This window comes from Macadamia integrifolia, chromosome 14, assembly GCF_013358625.1.
Source record: "Macadamia integrifolia cultivar HAES 741 chromosome 14, SCU_Mint_v3, whole genome shotgun sequence".
NCBI lineage: Eukaryota > Viridiplantae > Streptophyta > Magnoliopsida > Proteales > Proteaceae > Macadamia > Macadamia integrifolia.
In genome coordinates this window covers 25,031,292-25,052,139 of record NC_056570.1, presented here as the reverse complement: position 1 = coordinate 25,052,139, position 20,848 = coordinate 25,031,292, and the positions used below count along the sequence as shown (strand labels likewise).

The following is a 20,848-nucleotide window of genomic DNA, read 5'->3' as shown; positions in this document are numbered from 1 at the left end:
CTATGACCTCTGGCTAACCTGACCATAGCTCAACTGTGTGGATGCCCACATTCCCTATTTGACCGGTTTGGTTGCACCATTCCACTTTCGATCAGTTTTTTTTCCGATTAACCCATGGTCGAACCGGTTGATCCATGAGCCAGGCTTACAAATGGAACGGAATGGTATTTCTGTTATTTTATGAACAAATGAAGGCGAAATTCGTAAAGTAAAGAAATGATGTGACGTCATCAAGATATCACTAACCATGTAAAAATAAAAATAAGACACGTTATCAACGTTTGATCCAAAAGAAAAAGAGGTGAGAACTGAGAAGTAGAGGTTTCCCAGTTCCCACCATTATTTAAAGTTTTTGAACTTATTTAATTCTCTGAAAATATCAAAGAAAAGTCCAAAATAGGAAAAAAAGAAAAGAAAAGGAGGATAAGTCAGAGAACTTGTTTTTCTCTCTCTAACTTGTTTTTTCTCTCTCTAATCTCACTATACTGTATGGCCATAGCAAACAATTTCTCAGTCTCCACACGACTCTGTGTTTCTGCTGCGAACCATACGAGAAGCTTTTTGTAGGGTTCATTTCTTGTTTCTCTCTCTCTCTCTCTCTCTCTCTTTTTTCCTTCTCCCTCGTCTATGACTATCTCTACGCGGTGAGGTCTGGGACCATAAAACGACAGCTCCTCTACCTTCGGTGCTTTGATTCTTGAGCCTGTAATCAGTACTTTGAGCTTTGAGATCTGAAGAAATGGGACGAGATATGGAGTAATATTCGGGAAAGTTATTGTTTTTCTTCAATATTTATCTTCTATTATCCCTTTTGGTGTTTAACTATTAAGATCGTAGTGCAGAGGCTGAAACTTGAAAGGTACTTCTGGTTGGATATCTTTTTCATTGTTTTTTATGGATTAAATGAATTTTTTATGATGTGGAAGTGATTTTCTTTTTCATCTGCTCTTCATCTTCGGTTTGGTATGTTTGTTAACTGAAGGACGCGATTTATTTTGTATGGTTTGGCTTCTAGTAGTCGGAGAAATCAATTAGATGATGACTTCTTGATGGAGCTTCGGTCGAACTGTTTTTTTTCTCGTGATTAGGCTGAAAATTTATCTTTTCTTCTTCGTAGTTTGTGCAAAAATTGGCCCTCTTTTAAAATATCTGTTCCCTGAAATGCTGATCTTTTATGTTGTTTCTTCCTCTCGAATTTCTTTTCTGTCGTCTTGGAGACATGTACCGACCAGCCTAAAAGTTGTAGTTTTTGCCGGTTTTCCTGCTATTATTAGATTGTTTAGTGGCTGATGTTTATTCCGGTGATCAACGAAAGCTTATTTTTTTTATTTATTCAGCATGTTCCCTTTTTTTTTTTTGGGTGGGGGTTGGGGGGGGGGTTGGCGGGGGATTGTTAAATCCCAGCAGTATTCCTTCCGATTTTCTTTAAGAATATGAGGTATACGAATCTGGATCCAGGTTCGTTTAGCCAAACCCTCTCCCCCCCCAAAAAAAAAAAAAAAAATGGGGTTAGGGCCTTTTGGGGTGGGGGGAATGTTCTTTGAAAGCGGTGGGGTGTGTTTGTCTGCGTTTCTGTTGGGTTAATTGGAGAGAGAGTGGTTTTGGTGGAATCGGCTATAAGGAATTTTTTTTTTTCTTTTCTACGTGAAAAGTATGGAATATCTGGTTATTTTCCAATGTTTTAAGTTATGCGGTGTAAAAAGTGGCGATCTGTTCGCTTTATGGAACTCAGATTCTCAGTTATAAAAGCCATGGACTTCAATATTTGCCTGGTTTTCCAGTCTTGAAGATGAAAGGATTAACTTTTAATATCTCTATAATTTCTACACACAAGAGACAAAAAATGGGAAACTGATTCTGAACTTTGAAAACACAAGTTCCAAGCCATGTGTGGTGATGTGGTCATGTTTATTTTTGAAATGTTTTTGTGATTCTAACCGTTTATAGCCTAAATTCTCTTGTAGTCTGGGTGTGTGATCGTTTGTTTTGGATGTCTGTGTTGGAGGTTCAAATCTAATGCTACTGGCTGTGAAAATTTAGGGGACAGACTTGCCTTTCAGCTTTTCATGTATATAATATGGCTGATTGTCTTGTATTCTTGTAAAAGTAACGTGTTTATCTTGAAAGCTTACAAAAATTATGTCCTTTTTTCCCCTTCTTTTCCCTTTGGAATTATTTCACCTCGTACCAAGATGAAAGCTTTCCCTTCCATAGTGATGTTTGGGCATTTCTTCATCAAGAATGAAAGCTGTACTCTTCATTACTGTGTAATTACTCAGGCATATGATAAGACAAAATTCATTATATTTGTTGACTTTATCACTACCTGTGATTCTTATTACTGAGCAACAAGGATATAAGGTTTAGGGGTCATGATAACAATCATAGAATTATCTATCTCAGTTAGGAAACTGATTTGTTCACTAGAATATGTCTTCGTGACCTCTAATTTTTCTTGCCCAACATTATGGTTTGAGCAGTTGGAATAACATGCTATGATGATCATTAATGTTACTTCGATCAGTTACTCAATTCTTTCTACAGTCTTATAAAGCTCGGCTCCCTGCTGTTTTCAGATAGGACATTCTTACTGTTATGTGGGTGCATTGATGAATTTTTGGGCTTAGAAGGAGATATTAGTTATTTCATCCTTGTAGCTTGATAAAGGAAAAGCTGGTGATTAAGTCTTCAACATCCTATAAGTTTTGATTAAAATGTGGAGATGTATTTCTTTTCTTTTAATTTTATTTATTTTGTGTTGCACAAGATTTTCAGCGGATTTCTCAATTTTCTTTAAGTAACAGTTAATTAAATCCGGGCCTTTAGGTGTATGGCCGTACCCTACTTGTCATGTTAGACTCAGTGTAAATGGAAGATAAAGGAAGGGGGTTGTACCTTTTCTCCTAATGAGGAGGGTCCTATTGAATTCTTCTCGAATTAGAAAGGCAGTGGTTAATTTCTGACAGTTTTATTCACATTTTGAAAGCAACATCATTAATTCTTCGCTGAGCCTTTCCCTCAATATATAGCATTTTGGGGTTGCTTTCCCTTGGAAGACTTATAACTTCAATTTGGTTATTTCAGAAGAATGATTTCAGATATTGTTTGCTATCCCTGCCTAAACTAGATGGTGTTACCTGTTCTTTATGATTCTATGCATCAGTGCCACACAAAAATCTAGTGCAGATTTTGAAATAGAGGGTGGATCTTGGCGAAACGGTAAGGTTGCTCCATTCAACCTAGTGGTTGCGGGTTCAAGTCAGGAAACAGTCTCTCCACGAAGCAGGGGTAAGGCTATGTACATTATGACCCTTCCCAGACCCTGTAATGGTGGGGATCTCGTGCACTAGGTATGCCCTTTTTAAGTAGGGTTATACTTATTATCACAGCATATGTTAGTTACTAGGATAGTAGGATGATATACTTTTGAGCCTTTTGGGATATTGGAAACTTGAAAGGAAAATGGGCGAGATCGATAGGCTAGGATTGGGGAAGGTTGGAAGCTCAACCGTCAACCAAAATGCTCAAGAGAAGGCCTGGGCTCTACAAATTTGAACCTTTTGGGAGATTGGAAACTAGCATTATTAGATTTATAAACATTTTGAAGGACTAGGGAAGTATTTAGGGTTTGGTGGTGCCTTGCTACAAAGAATCAAGAGATTAGAACCAAGGGTTAGTATCAGTTCCAATTATCTCTTTTGGTGTATTCTAGCAGATTTTGACCAATCATTGGTGATTCTGGCTGAAGTTAACTTGGATCAGCCAATCCTTAATGGCTTATACAAAACTCGTAATACTTTCTTTGATCATCTCTGATCCCCTGTTTAAGCGGATTGAAGAAGCACCAGCTATTCTATCATTTTACGTTATTTCTATTTCCGATGCATGAAATTTCAAATAATGGGGCATCGGGATTCATAAATGTGATTCGAACAAAAAAAATTACACCATAGTCGATAAATTCACATATTGCTTCATATAGTTTTGCAAAATGTCGCGTACGCTGAACGATTGTAAAAGGTACTTTTAAAATGTCTACTTATTAATCACAACAAAACTGTTTGATTTTTAATGTGCTCAGTGCATATCCATAGTTTTTTTTTTTCCTTATATGCAGCTGGTTTATTCAACAAGGGTTTCTTGTTCATTGGTTCTTGATATTGGTTGACATTTCTATAGGTTTATTTAGAACTTGTAACCTTCTTTTGGTTGACCCTTGTATTATTCCCCAAAGTTCTTTAATTCAGGGTAAAAAACAGGTTTCAAAAATTTGAAATTGACTTGTCGTTATGTCATTATCAGAAGTTGTCATTGTATTGCTCATTTTTCTAGTACACGTGTAAAAGACAAGATTTACCCTCATTAAAAGAAAATGTGATATACTAAAATGGCAAAAAAGTAAGTATTCAAATTATTTGACACCTTAAGGGGTGTCAATAAGAGAATCTCTTTTTTATTTGGACCTCTCTGTTTTATATTACAGTTTGGCTTCTCGGCATCGTATTTTTACTTTTTCTATTTTACTTGCATTGTGTTTGAAAGTTGCCTGTAATTAGTAATTTGTTATCTTCTTTCCAGGTACTGGTGGTCTCTTGTGAACTCTACTTGGTTGGTTAAAAATCCTTTCTCTGACAACCCTACCAACTGGATAAGGAAAATCCCAGCCATGATGAGCAATCTCAAGCTAGGAGTGGAGCTAGTCAATGCCTCCAACCTCACTCCTAAAGATGAGGGTTCAGCCAATTCTTACGTAGAGTTCCACTTTGATGGCCAGAAATTCCGCAGTACTGTGAAGGAAAAAGATCTGAGTCCTGTTTGGAATGAGAGCTTTTATTTCAACATCAGTGACCCGTCCAACCTATTGAACCTTACACTTGAAGCCTCTGTCTACCACAGCAGCAAAGGCACCCAATCGAGGGCATTTCTGGGGAGGGTCCGTCTTAATGGGACTTCATTTGTATCTTACTCAGATGCTGTTGTCTTACACTACCCACTAGAAAAAAAAGGCATGTTTTCAAGTGTAAAAGGAGAGCTTGGCTTGAAAGTGTATCTCACTAATGACCCTTCAATAAGATCCTCAAATCCACTTCCTGATGTTGAATCCTTCCCAAACTCCGATTCCCGTTCATACCAACCACAGCAGCAAGAAGCTCCAAATCCAGTCACAAACCTGTTCTCTAATGACAAAGCTGAGTCAAGACACACCTTCCGTCATCTCCCTAAAGAGAACCACCACCAACATCATTCTACTGCCTCAGTGACCCAACAACCGGTGTACTATTCTACCGATGAGATGAGAAGTGAGCCACAACAGCCAAATATTGTTCAACAGCCAAAAGTTGTTCGCATGTACTCAGCTTCATCATCCCAACCAGCTGACTATGCGCTGAAGGAGACTAGCCCATTCCTTGGAGGGGGTCAGATTGTTGGGGGTCGTGTTATACGTGCAGATAAACCTGCCAGCACTTATGACCTAGTTGAACAGATGCAGTTCCTCTTTGTTCGAGTTGTCAAGGCCCGTGACCTTCCTACCATGGACATTTCAGGCAGTCTTGACCCGTATGTTGAGGTTAGGATTGGGAACTACAGGGGAATCACAAGGCACTTTGAGAAAAACAGAAACCCTGAATGGCATGAGGTGTTTGCGTTTTCAAGGGACCGAATGCAAGCATCAGTTTTAGAAGTTGTGATGAAAGATAAGGATTTGGTCAAGGACGACTTTGTTGGCATTGTTAGATTCGACCTCAATGAGGTGCCAACACGGGTCCCACCAGATAGTCCTTTGGCTCCAGAGTGGTACCGGTTGGAGGACAAGAACGGGGAGAAGGTAAGAGGTGAGCTGATGCTTGCTGTGTGGATAGGTACTCAAGCTGATGAGGCATTTCCTGATGCATGGCATTCTGATGCTGCAACACATGTTGATAGCTCTGCTGCTTCCTCCTCACTTCTACGCTCTAAGGTCTACCATGCACCAAGGTTGTGGTATTTGCGTGTTAATGTCATTGAGGCACAGGATTTGGTTCCATCTGAGAAGAATCGTTTCCCTGAAGTGTATGTCAGGGTACAAATTGGTCACCAGATCTTGAAAACAAAAACTGTTCAGTCCCGGACAATGAGCCCGCTCTGGAATGAGGATCTGTTGTTTGTTGCTGCAGAGCCCTTTGAGGACCATCTGATTCTTTCTGTTGAAGATCGTGTTGGATCCAGCAAAGATGAGATCATGGGGAGGGTCATCATACCCTTGAATTCTGTTGAGAAGCGTGCTGATGATCGGTTGATCCATTCTCGTTGGTTCAGCCTTGAAAAGCCTCTTCCTCTAGATGTGCAGTTGAAGGAGAAGAAGTTTTCTAGCCGACTCCACCTTCGACTCTGTCTTGATGGTGGTTACCATGTTCTTGATGAGTCAACTCACTACAGCAGTGACCTTCGGCCCACTGCAAAGCAACTATGGAAGCATTCAATTGGTGTTCTGGAACTTGGTATCCTGAATGCAGATGGGATCCATCCAATGAAAACACGAGATGGGAAGGGCACAACAGATTCATATTGTGTGGCAAAGTATGGTCACAAATGGGTGCGTTCACGTACCATCATGAACAACCTAAGTCCGAAGTACAATGAGCAATACACCTGGGAGGTCTATGATCCAGCTACGGTTCTTACTGTAGGCGTATTTGACAATAGCCAGGTAGGGGAGAAAGATACAAATGGTAACAGCCACAGGGACATGAAGATTGGGAAGGTAAGGATACGTATCTCAACGCTTGAGACTGGCCGTGTTTACACGCACTCTTACCCATTGCTAGTCTTACATCCTTCTGGTGTTAAGAAGATGGGAGAGCTGCATTTGGCTATACGGTTTTCGTGCACATCGTTGATGAACATGCTACATATATACTCACGCCCACTGTTGCCAAAGATGCACTACATACGGCCGTTAACAGTGATGCAGCTCGACACGTTGCGTCACCAGGCTGTGACCATTGTGGCAGCACGGCTAGGCAGGGCAGAGCCCCCTCTTCGGAAGGAGGTGGTTGAGTACATGTCTGATGTGGATTCACACCTCTGGAGTATGCGGCGCAGCAAGGCTAACTTCTTCCGTCTAATGTCAGTATTCTCGGGTTTGTTTGCAGTCGGTAAATGGTTTGGGGATGTGTGCATGTGGAAGAACCCTATAACCACAGTGCTTGTGCATATTCTCTTTGTGATGCTCGTATGCTTCCCTGAATTGATACTTCCGACAGTGTTCCTATACATGTTCCTGATAGGGATATGGAACTACCGGTACCGCCCACGCTATCCCCCACACATGAATACAAAGATCTCTCATGCAGAGGCAGTGCACCCTGATGAGCTTGATGAAGAATTTGACACTTTCCCATCAAGCCGTGGTGCAGAACTAGTGCGAATGAGGTATGATAGGCTGAGAAGTGTGGCAGGGAGGATACAGACCGTGGTTGGGGATGTAGCAACCCAAGGGGAGCGGATCCAAGCGCTGCTGAGCTGGCGGGATCCTCGTGCCACAGCAATCTTTGTGACATTCTGTCTCGTTGCTGCACTAATGTTGTATGTAACACCTTTCCAGGTGGTGGCTGTTATTGCAGGTTTCTACTTTATGAGGCACCCAAGGTTCCGTCATAGGTTGCCGGGAGTGCCAATCAACTTCTTCCGTCGGCTGCCTGCCAGGACAGATAGTATGCTGTAAATTGATGTATCGGTATTTCTCAGTGAGAATTCCAGATTCTATTACTGTAGATCCTGTTTCTCCCTGTTTTCTTCTTGTTGTATGCAGATATGAATAATTAAAGTACCAATCGTAATTATGTTTTTGCTTCCTGAGCCACTGGATCAAAAAATTGTTGGAGTTGGACAAGATTTTTGTATATGTATATATAAGGTTTTCTATGCGTTTAATGTAGAAAACATATAGACGCTGAAAGGACCCTGAAAGTTACTGTATGGATGATTGTATCAACAGGTCTCACCCATTAAAAGTTGGGTTTTGTGGGAGGCGTGCTCTGTTCATGGTTCCCATTTTCCTAATTCCTAGCCAAGTAGCCAACTACAACGTTATTTTATTTCTTTTTTCTACAGTTTTTTTGGTGGGTGCAGGTAGTAAGCCGGCCGAGTTGTTGATGGGCTGTGTTCGTGGGGGGTCTCCAGGCTTCCAACATAAAACTAGAATCAAATTTATTAAGATCAGAGTAGATCAATTTTAGTAGTTGGGTAGTTGATATGGGGGGCAAGCAGAACTGATTGGCAATGGAGATAAGGCTTGGGCCTTTCCTGCACAGCTTAGGTCAAGGGCGAATGGGATGTTCAAAAATGGGAAATCTATAATACTGTGATATGGATTTGGAAGAACTCAATCAACCCGCATCAAGCATCAATTTCCTTGGGAAATCAATGTGAAATCAGCCCCCGTATGATTGATATGGGATCGTAACATTGTGCTGTCTGCAATTAGAATTGGAAAACCAAATTGAAGCTGCCGTTCTAAGAAAGTCGTCCTTGACTTAATTATTCTGACGTAACATTTGATCTCGTCAAACATTCCAAAGAATTAAGAACAACCCTGCAAATGTGTGAGAGAGATGTTTTTAATTTCTAAATCAATTGGATAATATTTTCTTTATAAACACATGCGAAGATGAAGTTAGACTTTGAGACAATTTGGGATGGTGCTGAAGATATGATTCAAATGATTGGCTAGTTGGGGGCATTCACCAACTTCCCCGCAGAAGCTTCCATGCCGTCCAAAACAGAGTAGAGACTAGTGTAATAAAATAAGACAAGTAGAGGGACGTGCACTGGCGTAGGCCAACTCTCTGTCTCTACGTGACTACGTGCTTCCATGCTCTGTTGATCCCTCTCTCTCTCCCTCTGGTAAGCTGCTGGGAGCAATGGTATAAGGAGGGATTCATGAGCTGCAGATAACACCTAAGCCATTAAGGCAAGTTCTTTTAAGGGAAGGGAAGAGAAGGGAAAGGGTGGGCGACTTAGAGATGGCAGCAGTTTCTGTGTTGAAGAGGAGAGGAACTGTTAGAGATGCAAAGAAAGCAGCAGAAGTGGCGGAGGTGAGACTGATGAGCACAATCTTATGTGGAATGCTCTATCGGATACCAATGTTGCTTCTGCTTTCCATACTTCTCTTCATATGGTCTTCTTCCACTATGATCATGTCTGGCTCTTTCTTCCATGTCTGTGTCTCCTCTCGCAAACTCAGCGACCTCTATTGTCTCTCTGCAGGAACCCATCCTAATTTCCATCTCCCTATTCCCCTCAACCAAAGCAGCAATGGTGAGAACGGCAAAGTCTTTGATGCTATAAGGTCAAGTTTCGATGCTATCAACGGCACCACCACCAATGGAGATGCCAAGACTTCAAATACCATTAAGGTAGTTGAAGAAGAAGAAGAAGATCATCAAATATTCGACAATTCTTGGCGGGTTTCTGGTTCAATCAAGGACGACAGCTATAGCAGCGGAAGCACACAAGATAACAATGCAGGTGATGCTACCCATATCAACGATGATTCAGATTCCAAGACTACCAATGCTAAGGCAGTAGAAGAGCAACTACAACTTCATGATCAACTTACACAGAGCCACGACTTTGAAAGTGATGGAAACAGTGGTGGTAGTAATGATAGACAAGCCGAGATTTCGAAAGCAGTTAAGGCAGTGGAAGAACAGCTACAGATTCATCGTTCCTGGGCATCTGGTTCTACCATAACGAATCATGGAGCTTGCGATGGAAGGGGTATTTTTGTGTATGATCTTCCTTCGAAATTCAACAAAGACTTGGTTGCTCAGTGTGGAGATATGACGCCATGGGAGAGTACGAGTTTCTGTGAGTATATGGAAAACGAGGCAATGGGTCGGCCAATTCCGGCTCTTGGCAAGGGCTGGTACCGAACCCATCAGTATTCTCTCGAGCCTTTGCTCCATGCGAGGGTGTTGAGGCATCCCTGCAGAGTCTTCAATCCGGACGATGCCAAACTCTTCTATATTCCCTACTATGGAGGACTGGATATCTTGAGGTGGCACTTCAAGAACGCTTCCGATGATGTCAAGGATGCATTGGGGATCGAGCTAGTAAATTGGCTTGGGGCACAGAAGTTTTGGGATCGAAACAACGGAAAGGACCATGTTATTGTGTTGGGGAAGATCTCTTGGGACTTTCGTCGAACAGTCAAGTCAGCCTGGGGGACTAGTTTCCTGGAACTCGAACAGATGAAGAATCCTATCAAGCTCTTGATCGAGCGACAACCATGGAAGATCAACGATATTGGGATTCCGCATCCGACGCACTTCCACCCTCAATCAGACGACGATATCATAGCCTGGCAAACGAAGATCATCAGTTCGAGTCGTAAGAACCTCGTGTCATTTGCAGGGGCAGCAAGACCTGACGACCCAGATAACACAAGATCGATATTGATAAATCAATGCTCGTCGAGTACCGATGGGTCATGTCGGTTCCTCAACTGCAAGTCAGGAGCTTGCAGTAAGCCCGAGATATTGATTGAGCTGTTCATGGAGTCTGAGTTCTGCCTACAGCCGCGCGGCGATAGCCCAACTCGGAAATCGGTATTCGATTCTTTAGTTGCAGGTTGCATTCCGGTGCTATTCGATCCATTCTCTGCCTACTACCAGTACCCTTGGCACTTACCAGAAGACCATGGGAAGTACTCTGTGTTTGTGGGTAAAGAAGAGCTGAAGCAGATGAATCTGAACGTAGTGGAAAACCTCAAAGAGGTTCCTAAGACGGTGAGGGATGAGATGAGGAGGTTTATAGTGTATGAACTGTTGCCTGGGTTGGTTTATGGAGATTCCAGTTCACAGCTACAGAGGTTCCAGGATGCTTTCTCTATATCCATTAACCATTTGCTTCATAGGGTCAACAAATTAGAATGAACCCAATTGTAATTTCTCTCTCTCTTTCTTCTGAACTGATCTGAGAATCTCTCACTAAAAAACTAGGAAGATCTGAGCATTCTTTCCCAAGTGTGAAACAAGTAATTTGTAAAGGACTTCTTTGGCTTTTGCAGTATTAGTTTTTCTCACACGACGCATATCCTTCCACGTCTCACGCAATCATGTGTCAACTTGTACACACGTTGGACACAAGCCGACATAAAAGCGACCTTCCTTCGATGCTCTGTTCTTTCTTGACTTAGTGGGACGCTATAATTTTCAATTTGGAGAAGTCTGACCCGTTTCTGGCATTTCTGAGGGGTTGAAATCTGTAATTTCAATCTCGTATAATTTCGTAAAATATCATCTTTAAGGGGTGACACATGTATTAATATCAATACAATGGTCCAGATATGGTACAACTAATAAAACTTTAAATCAGTAAAGAGGTATTTAAATCAGATCTGGACCATTATATTGGTATTAATATACGTGTCACCTCCTGAAGGTGGTATTTCACGAAATTGTACAAGATCAGAATTGCAGACGATTTTTTTTCCATTTATGAGGCGTCCGATTTCTCATTCATTCGTTGACCAGCGACGCATCTTATCATCTTCGGAGAGTTCTTCGATCCTGTCCTTCCCTTTTCGTTTCGCTGTCCTTTAAAACAGGACCTTCTTCTCCAAGACAATCGTTTTACGCTGAGACCAGTTTCTTCTACCATGGCTAGCCAATCGACCAAGGACTACAAATCCGTTCACGATTTCACCGTCAAGGTTAGTTACTTCTATCTGTATTGCGGCTCTGTCGTTCTTTTGCACTGTGAGATGGGTTTCTTCGGATGGGAGAGAAGATTTTTTAGTGGGTTTGTTTGAGATTTTTCTGTTCTGCTATGCATTAATGGTGTGATCTTCGTGTATTTATTTATTTTTATCTTTCCTGGAATTAGTATCCGTTTATTTGAAGGGGACTCGTGAGGTTTGTCTGAATACTTGAAATATAGGTTTCTGAATCATCACTAATCCTTTATCCCCTCTCTCTTTTTTCTGTTTGACGATTGTAAAATTAAGGGCTTTGTGGTCTTACTCTTTGTGTTTAATCTTAATAGTGAGAACTGTTAATTGATTTCGGTTTCTTTTCTAGTAAGACTTTAGGTTTTGGCCTTGTGAAAAGTTTGCACCTTTGGCTGAAGCTAGAAATTTAAAAAACAAGGGCTTTTTGCTATTAGTTGGAGATTGATTCGTGTGTATGTCTGTTGGGTTCGCTTTTGCTTGCAGGATGCTAGGGGAAATGATGTGGATCTTAGCATTTATAAGGGAAAGGCTCTGTTAATTGTTAATGTTGCTTCCCAATGGTAGATTATTTATCTTCTCTTTTGCAGTTCATTTGGCTTAAATTTGGTTTTCATTTTACTGACATTGAAAGTTTAGAACTTTAGAGCATGGTTTTCAATGATTACTGGAATTTTCTAATTAGTTTTAATTGATGGGCATACCAAATACCCATGCTACTACTCAATTGTTGTTCCATATCACTTATTTCTCTCTAATTGGTGGCTGCAGTGGTCTGACCAATTCGAACTACACAGAGTTGAGTCAGGTGTATGAGAAGTACAAGGATAAAGGTCAGATATTGGTTCTTATTTCTTGCCCCCACGCACACACAAACGCAGGGGACCACACATGTATCTTTAACACCTACTATTAGACAGAAAGGGGGTGCGGGAGGGAGTGAATAAAACGAGTTGATTTGATCTCTCTTTCAGGAATAGTGACTTTAATAGATGTCAATTCTCTTAATTTCTAAGAACCAACAGTCTTTGCAGTTACAAAAGGGAATTACTTTATATGTTCTTGGTGCAGGCTTAGAGATACTGGCATTCCCATGCAATCAGTTTGGTGGGCAAGAGCCAGGTACTAGTGATGAGATTGTGGAATTTGCTTGCACCCGCTTCAAAGCTGAGTATCCAATCTTTGACAAGGTAAGGAAATAAAAAACAATTGAAATCCTTAAAATAGTGATGTCTTGGCAATTTCGGAAGGAAAGGAAACGACCATTTTTTTTTTTTTTTGGGTTTCATTTGTTGGTGGTAAACATAATAGAATTCTCACTTCTTCTTTTTTTCCATCTTATTATGCTCATAAGGTCCTTCGTAGTTTGTGGTGCAAAAAACTCGAAAACAAATACTCTGCTTCATCAAACAAGAGGACATCCTTTTGAGATTAGGGGTGATCGGTTGTTAGAAACCTCAAGTGATTAGGTTTCAGAAATCCTTATAAACCAGAATTCAAGTGATTAGAGAAACTAGGAATTCTGAAATTGCTGAAACTGCAAGCTATTCTTCTTTTCCTGGCATTGCTACTGGTTCCTAGATACTGCATCAAGGTGACATTATTACACATAATGGCATGAATGAAGGTATTTCCATAATTACGCTTTTGATAGATGAAACCCAGTAGGCTAATCCTGCTGGCTTACTTTAAAAAAATCCTCCATGAAGCAAATGTACTGATGAATCAAGAGAATGATAAAAGCTGGCCATGGTCTTCATAGAGTTGGTTGTACATTCAACGGACATCACTGGACTGGTGGGTTTGGTTTAAAGTAAATTTCATCAAAAAGACTGATTATCCAGGAACTACAATCAAATATAGAGCCTGAATAATTATAAATTTGATACTGGTTGGATGTTTAAGCTAGGGTTCATCAAATCATTACGTTAGGTGCATGATTAATTTAAAAAGTGAAGGTTAACCTTCAATATTTCTTCAGGTCTCTAGTCTCCAAAGGAAACGCCTCTTCTACAGCTACCTTTAAGTTATAGATCTTCCCATTTATATAACAAACAAGGGAAGAGAGTGAGAAACCCATTGTTGTATTTCTAAAGAAATCCACAACAGGCCAGAGTCTCCATAAGTTTATAGTAATTTAGATTTAGCCAGTGTCTCCAAGTTTAGCTACACTGTATGATTATCCACAAGGGAATATCTAAGTATTGTATCCCTTTAGCATTAAAAGGTAGTTTTAACTAATATGCACCTATTTCGCTTAGATCCCTTCATACACCACTGCCTAGTCCCCGTGTTTGGGCTTGTGACACCTCCTACCTTTCCCCAGGGCCACCTGGTTGATTTGCTGTCCTGGCATCAGTGAACTGACATGCTCCTATCATATAGGAAAATACTCCTGATAAATTTGTTTATCTCACACAGTAATTGTTAGAACTATAGCTTCCTATTTATCCACGAACGACTTTCAAGCCATTCAAGTAGAGCTGTTGCGTAGTTTGGATTTGCTGCTTCAGTCTATATAGATTTATCTCTTGACTTCTTGTTGCACATTGACTTAATAGTCTTTTTGCTCTTTGTAAAGATGCCCTGAACTGTCCTTCACTGTAGGAGGATAAACCCCTGATTTTACATAGTCTGCAACTCTGCTTGATCCTTCCACTGATGATGTTGTAGTTCTTCACATTCTAGATCCATAGCTTAGTCAATTGAGAATTTTTATGTGTGTTCCTCATTTCTTCTCTAGCCTTTGTTTTTATCGTAGGTGAGCAGCAAGACTATCTGAGCAAAAAATATTATAAAAAAAAAAATCGGAGAAATCTTTACTGTTCTTTCATGTTTTAGGTTGATGTGAATGGTGACAAAGCTGCTCCAATCTACAAGTTCTTGAAGTCACAAAAAGGGGGTATGTTTGGAGACGGCATCAAATGGAACTTTTCAAAGTTTCTGGTTGACAAGGATGGAAATGTGGTTGACCGTTATGCGCCTACCACTTCTCCTCTTAGCATCGAGGTGAATAACTAACCACTTGTTTCCTTGGATTTTGACTCAATGGTGTAAACAACCCGTTATGCTGTTGTTTTATTTTATGGATATATGTCTAGGACATCATTTAACAATTGTTGTATTACTTTTCTCTCTTGTGATTTGATTTGTCCTGCAGAAGAGTATAAAGAAGTTATTGGGCGTCTCCTAGGTGCTGAGATGTGGAAACATGTTGTTCCATTTCCGTGTTGATCAATAAAGAGCTGCAAAAACAGATCTATGTTTCTGATACTGCGGTTATATAATATAAAGCTGTCGAACAACCATGCCTTTTATTTTAGACGGGTTTTATTAATAGATTCGCTGGTGGGTGTGGCGTAGTGTTGATGTTTGTATACAGTATATCCCTGTTTTTTTTTGTTTTTAAAGAGAATATGAGGTATTTGTGATGATGAGATCCAAAGATTAAATTACTAAGGTTAATATCTCAGGTGTTTGTGATCACATGTTGAGTCATTCATGTATGTTCAGATATTTGGAAGTGGTGGCTTCTTGTGACCGTCTTATTCATTAGATTATTATATTACAGTCTCCTCTTTCTAGTGAGAGGGAATTCAGTGACTAGATCATTGGCCATCTCAGTGTTGGTAATCAGGTAAGGGATTGTAAATAAATAACTAGTCCCATAAGGCTTTCAATTTAGTAAATAAGCAGCCACAGACAATTGTATTTGCTGGAGAGGGACGGATATTCTTTTAAATCCTGCCAACTATCACAGGATGAACTAGATTGAATCACATATGCAGTAATATATTTGGTTAGTGAGTTTACACTGTTAATGATTTGACCATGTTATCTTAACATTTTTGTAGAATTAGATTCGGATCGGAGGGATCCTTGGCCATCTTTGGAGATCCATCAATAAAATCAAGCTTTTGGCACTGAAGGCATGATCATTGTCGATTCACTCCATGTAAAGTAACTGTCCCCAATTAATGATTCAGCAACTGAGGGAACTCCTGGGTTATCAGAATCTTGAACATAATAGGGGTTGGTTGCATCACCATTCTTGCCTCGGTTCTTGATGGAACACATGATTGAAACATGGTTGAGACTAAAAATTTATGGGTCCTCTAGCTCTGATACCATGTCATGTCTGAGGCTAGGAATTGCAGAACCAAGGAAAGAGCAAGAGGCAACGATTTACATGGTTCTGCAAGTCCTAGTTGAAGGCTTGACGTAGATGTTGATGCTCTTTAACATATATCTCTTATCTCTACAAGGCATGACCTACAGTAAGTCACACATCTTCCATGGGAAACTCCCATTAAAAGGGCAAATAGATGATCTGATAATCGTCTTATCAGAAAACTGATCTTAGCGTTCAAAATGTATCATATATTCCACCAAACATCATCTTTGTGGTAAAACTGAATTTTGTACGGGTGAAAGGACTGGCAGTACCTGTTACAACATAAGACTTGGTGATCAGCTTGTCTGAGAGGGAGGAAAAATCCTGTTCTTACATTATCTACAGCTCTGCACTCCCTAATATTGATGTAGTGCTCACTGCCTAATGCCCTTTAATAATCAGATCAGCAAACATGGAACCCACTACTATCACATTGGTCATCTGCACAATGATTCCAACAAGGAAACAGTTTTTCCTACAACATGGTTTGGAATATACATAAGCATCCACCAAAATCGCTAAAAGGAGAGGAAGAAGAAAAGATAGTAGAACCTTGTGCTGTATGACAGAGCAACAGTAGTTAAGCATCGGCCGACCTTTCAAGAGAATCGAAGATATTTATTTTTTTTATGTTGGGAGTTATATAGGTATAGTCTGACATCAATTGTCTGAGATGTTGGATATATCTTGAGGTTTTCGATTAAACCCCCAAATGGTATTTTGTGGGCTATCTCACTTTATTTAATAAGGTATCAGAAGATGTCTATACTCCTTAAATCAATCAAAATATAATATCTGACATTGACATCTCATGTTTCCCACATTTAGATTGTCTGAAGGCAAACTTCAATTTAGAGACAGCAAAATCTCAATGTTACTGAAGAGAATCATAACATTCCAGACAAAATATGACAAATCATCATTTTGACTTTCCTACTTCGGATAATATCCCATGATCATCATTGGAGCTGTGCTACCCGTTTCGAAATTTATTGTTGAGGTTGTCTAAAGATTTAAAAGAAAGATTATATTTTTCTCTATTTGATTCCATCTAGCTTCCACTAAAGTGTCATGGTTTCAGAATTCGGATTCGAATCGACTGATTAGTTAATAACTATTCCAGCAAGCTCCTGATTGTCATAAATGTTCTTTGATCTTATTTTTTAGCAAGATTTAGACGTCTTTTAAGTCAAAAACTCCAAAACATCATAAATCTGACTCGAATCAAAATCGATGGAAGCCAATCCCATGTCGAAAGACTTGATGTAGCATTAGTGCGCATCTCAAGATTGGCGGCAGTGTTTTATCTGTTAGGATTGTCAAGAACAAAATCAAGGATTGAAGGATTTGCCTCCAAGGAGGCAAGAAGTCACCTCAAATTTGGGACAGTCACTTTCTAAGTTGCCCAGGAAAATGGAGGGACTGGTGGGGGAAACAAAAAAAAAAATTGCATGAAACAACAAAGTCAGCTAGTTTAGCTCTCAAACATTTCCACCATGCTGTTTGATAGGTTTGGAGTTTAGACAACTTTTGTTCTACAATCAAATGCTGTTTTTGTATGCATTAATTCTCAGTATAGATTTTGGGTCTAAAACGCATTCTGATAAGAGAAAATTGAGGACTGGGTTTCAGATTGCATTTGGACCCAAAATCTATAATAGGAATGCATACCAAACACAGCCTAAAATTAGATACGTCTACAAGATACAGTTAAATACAAGATCTCAAGCAAGACCCTAACTAGAATTCACTGATCTAGCATCGTTTCAAGGGCCTCGGAGTGCTTGCGCATGCTACAAAAATATGTTAGTACAAGCCATTATCTACTGGTGAGCAAAAGAGGGGAATTTCTTAGGCCACCATGTCCTTTCTGATTGCCACACTACTTGATGACATGTACAAATGAGCCACATAAACGGCTGATATTGTCATCCACGTGTCAAGTCAATGTCGATGTGAGAATTCCTCATATCCACCAGCCGAGATCCAGGCCACCCACCCATCGAAGAAGTAGCTGTCATAGTTTGATTGGAAGGGGCACTTGTTGGAGGGACCGGTGATTTATCATCCGTTGGTAGATCAGAATCTGGACCTGACTGTGCACCCGCCACGGTTTTGTTCTTTGCTTTTGAACCACCATAGACAAAACTACCCACTATTACCTACAAAAATCACCACATTACATGATTAAGAACCAATTAACCAAACATGAATGGGTTTTGGCAATAAACTGCTTGTTCCCAAATTTTAAACATCAGTGGAATAAGTAGATATGCACATAAACTGCTTGTTCCCAATTTTTAAACATCAGTGGAAAAAGTCGATATGCAACTATAGCACCTGAAAAACAGAAATGCTGAGGATGTTTTCCACATAATAAACCCATAAACTCTTTTTCTTCTACCCATTATGAAGAAGGTTCCCACTACCAGAGGCACCATCAGGGAAATGGCCTGATGGTCCTGTCCAATTGGGTCTTGATGGCCCCACATAGGCAATGGAATAAAACAAGGGTAAAATAGAAAATTACTGACAAGTCATTAGTCCATCAAGCCATTTCCTTGATAATGATCATCAGGTTAGAATTCCCGAATAATAAACATACAAGATTAACCCCACCCCCCACCCCTCCCCCCGCCCAAAAAAAAAAAAAAAGAAAAAGATTCATACATTGGAAAAAGAAGCAAACCAGGTACACAACAGAGTATGAAATGGTACAAATTTCACTTAGTTTCAGGATCACAAAGCCAAAATGTTAGAAATTCTAGGAGCAGATTTCATAGTAATCTAATATTTCAGCATTTTTGACAAAATTGTGTCTCTTATTTTGCTGGGACATTAATTATAATGAAATTTTCAAGAAGCCACTTTTTAATCCGACAATTAGACCATTTTTTTATCCTGATATCAAAAAAAAAAAAAAAAAAAAAATGTACATGGGAACCACTTGATTTTCTTACCGATATTATGTATTTACAAATGACAGTTTTGCATATTATTCAATAGGCAAAGGTCACATAGACAGTTGATATTGCTAAACTGAAAAGCACAGACAGCCGATTGGATGATTGATGTGGCTTATCCGAACTGTTGGATAGAAAGAGTGCCCTCTACTAACATGTCATATTTATATGGCCACCAAAAATGCATTGCCATCATTCCATTTTAAGCATCCAATTGATTAGGGTTTGATTTCTAATATTTTGCCATGTAAGCAGAAACTAACACATAATTATTAGAGGATATACACTACCTGAGCCTCAATTTGGGTGCCAAATAAGCTCTACTTAGAGTAGATGGCAGCCCAATCGGCTGCTAAGCATCAGAGGGATTCTGATCTAAGTATTTAAATTGGGAGATGGGGCATGAAAACTTTCATAAATTCTGAATAACTATTTCTATGTAATATATGAAAAAACAATTTCAGCTTATCTAACACATTCCTTCATTTGCCTCGTGGAAGGAACATACAATATTTCTATCAAGGGTTGATAGCATTCATAAGAGCTTGTGAACTTTGTAAAATAAAAAATTGATTCAACTCAAAATTAGCTGATACAGAAGTGTATCCAAAGTATTGAAGAATTACAAAGATTCCGCAGACCTCTACTATTGCATAGAGGCAGCATTTTCATAATTTGAAAACTTTGAACCATTTTTTTACAACAACCATAACCTTATCCCAACTAAATGGGGTCGCTTTGAACCATTTTTTAGTTAAATTATATTGAACTGAAACTTAACTGCTGAGATGGGTGGGCCATCATCAATAACATATTATCATGGACTCATCCATATCTACCATTGCTTGCCACATGGCAACTTGAGACCATTGCAGTTTCCCTTTCCCCGGGCAATTTCTTATCTTTTATTTCTTATAATGTCCGGTTTGTTTTATAGGCTTATCCCATGCTTAACAGCCAGTTCCCACATGCCAGGATACTTTATCCCCAATTCCATATTCGTAAATGCATTATTCGTTTTCTTATTCGATTTTTTGTTAGCTTGAAACCCCCTTCCACCCCCCACCCAAAAAAAAAAAGAAAAGAAGGAAACCATCTACTTTCATTAATAATACGAACTTATTTCATAACATTAAACATTTAAGTTATAAAAATACATGGAAAACAAAATTTATTTTTTAAGAAAAGTGTAATACATAATGACATACAAAATCAGAGTAAAAAAAAAAAACCCTCCAATTTTTGCAATATTGCAAAATGTTGAAACACAATTTTATAATAGTGGGAGGGAGGTCTTGTCCACTTGCCCAAAGTTCCAAAATTTCAGTTAGTTTAAAGGGAAACCAAACCCTTTTCTTTTCTTTAAATAAACTTCACAAAAAATGTAAACCTCAATAATTATAGATGGGAGACACAATATTATAAAGTCAAAACATTTACCTGAACTGGGCTTGCTGCGATAAGCATTCCTCCAACTCCACCACCAATAACACGACCATCAGGACTGGAAAGGGAGACACTAAGACCACCAGTTCGGCTGCGGGATCCACCATTGTCAGTGAGCATATAGGATCCTGATAAACATAATATCTCGAAACGACCCTACAGAGATTAAAACAAATTAAATAAGTTGCCTTGGTAGCATAAATAAAAGGAAATGACAAAAAGAAGCTGCACTACCACGCCGTCAAGTAATTAAAAAATAGTGTAGGACCAAAAAGAGTCGTAACTCAGAACAAGTCCTGATTTCACAAGGTCCCAGAAAGAGTGGATTCAACAGAGCCTTAACATTTGGCATTGTTACACAAAGAACCAATAGAAAGAAAACATCAAATTTTGAAGTGTATCAATGGTCATGTGATGATAATGTGAGCGAATCCGGACAAAATACAAGCAGTTTAGGACTTGTGCAACGGAAGCTAAAAATATTTAACAAAAGCACAGTCTTTTCCTTGTTCTTTTTCTTTCTTTTTTTCTTTTTTTTTTTTTTTTTTTTGG

At 39.4% G+C, this 20,848-nt stretch overlaps 4 protein-coding genes across 5 annotated transcripts in view; 3 read left to right on the top strand and 1 right to left on the bottom strand.

Moving 5' to 3' along the window:
* Positions 1-417: 417 nt before the first annotated feature.
* Positions 418-7,839, top strand: LOC122060418 (FT-interacting protein 7-like). Of its 2 annotated transcripts, XM_042623503.1 has the most exons (3): positions 418-859; positions 3,164-3,350; positions 4,579-7,839. In XM_042623503.1, exons 2-3 carry the CDS (start codon positions 3,328-3,330, stop codon positions 7,703-7,705), a joined length of 3,150 nt encoding a protein of 1,049 aa, XP_042479437.1. In that variant the 5' UTR covers positions 418-859; positions 3,164-3,327; the 3' UTR covers positions 7,706-7,839. The 2 variants fall into 2 exon arrangements, with proteins under 2 accessions (XP_042479437.1, XP_042479438.1); XM_042623504.1 differs by lacking the exon at positions 3,164-3,350.
* A 1,178-nt stretch (positions 7,840-9,017) lies between these two features.
* On the top strand, positions 9,018-10,919 carry LOC122060419 (xyloglucan-specific galacturonosyltransferase 1-like). Its single transcript, XM_042623505.1, has 2 exons — positions 9,018-9,401; positions 9,549-10,919. The coding sequence occupies exons 1-2, from the start codon at positions 9,087-9,089 to the stop codon at positions 10,917-10,919; spliced, it is 1,686 nt and encodes a 561-aa protein (XP_042479439.1). The 5' UTR covers positions 9,018-9,086.
* A 572-nt stretch (positions 10,920-11,491) lies between these two features.
* Positions 11,492-15,199, top strand: LOC122060534 (probable phospholipid hydroperoxide glutathione peroxidase). Its single transcript, XM_042623653.1, has 6 exons — positions 11,492-11,698; positions 12,200-12,276; positions 12,485-12,546; positions 12,785-12,903; positions 14,555-14,722; positions 14,874-15,199. The coding sequence occupies exons 1-6, from the start codon at positions 11,645-11,647 to the stop codon at positions 14,904-14,906; spliced, it is 513 nt and encodes a 170-aa protein (XP_042479587.1). The 5' UTR covers positions 11,492-11,644; the 3' UTR covers positions 14,907-15,199.
* Positions 15,200-17,360: 2,161 nt separating this feature from the next.
* The window catches only part of LOC122061631 (AT-hook motif nuclear-localized protein 9-like), a 7,977-nt gene continuing 4,489 nt past the window's right edge, over positions 17,361-20,848 (bottom strand). The window contains exons 4-5 of the mRNA XM_042625034.1: positions 20,291-20,452; positions 17,361-18,049 (exon numbers count right to left, since the gene is read on the bottom strand). Of these exons, the coding sequence (XP_042480968.1) occupies positions 17,816-18,049; positions 20,291-20,452 (396 nt within the window). The 3' untranslated portion in view covers positions 17,361-17,815. The remainder of the gene's footprint in view (positions 18,050-20,290; positions 20,453-20,848) is intronic.

What these genes read in the sequence shown, in the direction of transcription:
- LOC122060418 (XM_042623503.1), top strand. Translation starts at nt 3,328, where the DNA reads ATGGTGGGGATCTCGTGCACTAG. An exon ending in GTGGGGATCTCGTGCACTAG is followed by an intron (nt 3,351 to 4,578) that starts GTATGCCCTTTT and finishes TCTTCTTTCCAG; the next exon opens with GTACTGGTGGTCTCTTGTGA.
- LOC122060419 (XM_042623505.1), top strand. Translation starts at nt 9,087, where the DNA reads ATGAGCACAATCTTATGTGGAATGCTCTATCGGATACCAATGTTGCTT. An exon ending in CTTCAAATACCATTAAGGTA is followed by an intron (nt 9,402 to 9,548) that starts GTTGAAGAAGAA and finishes TCAGATTCCAAG; the next exon opens with ACTACCAATGCTAAGGCAGT.
- LOC122060534 (XM_042623653.1), top strand. Translation starts at nt 11,645, where the DNA reads ATGGCTAGCCAATCGACCAAGGACTACAAATCCGTTCACGATTTCACC. An exon ending in TTCACGATTTCACCGTCAAG is followed by an intron (nt 11,699 to 12,199) that starts GTTAGTTACTTC and finishes TTTTGCTTGCAG; the next exon opens with GATGCTAGGGGAAATGATGT. An exon ending in TGAGAAGTACAAGGATAAAG is followed by an intron (nt 12,547 to 12,784) that starts GTCAGATATTGG and finishes TTCTTGGTGCAG; the next exon opens with GCTTAGAGATACTGGCATTC.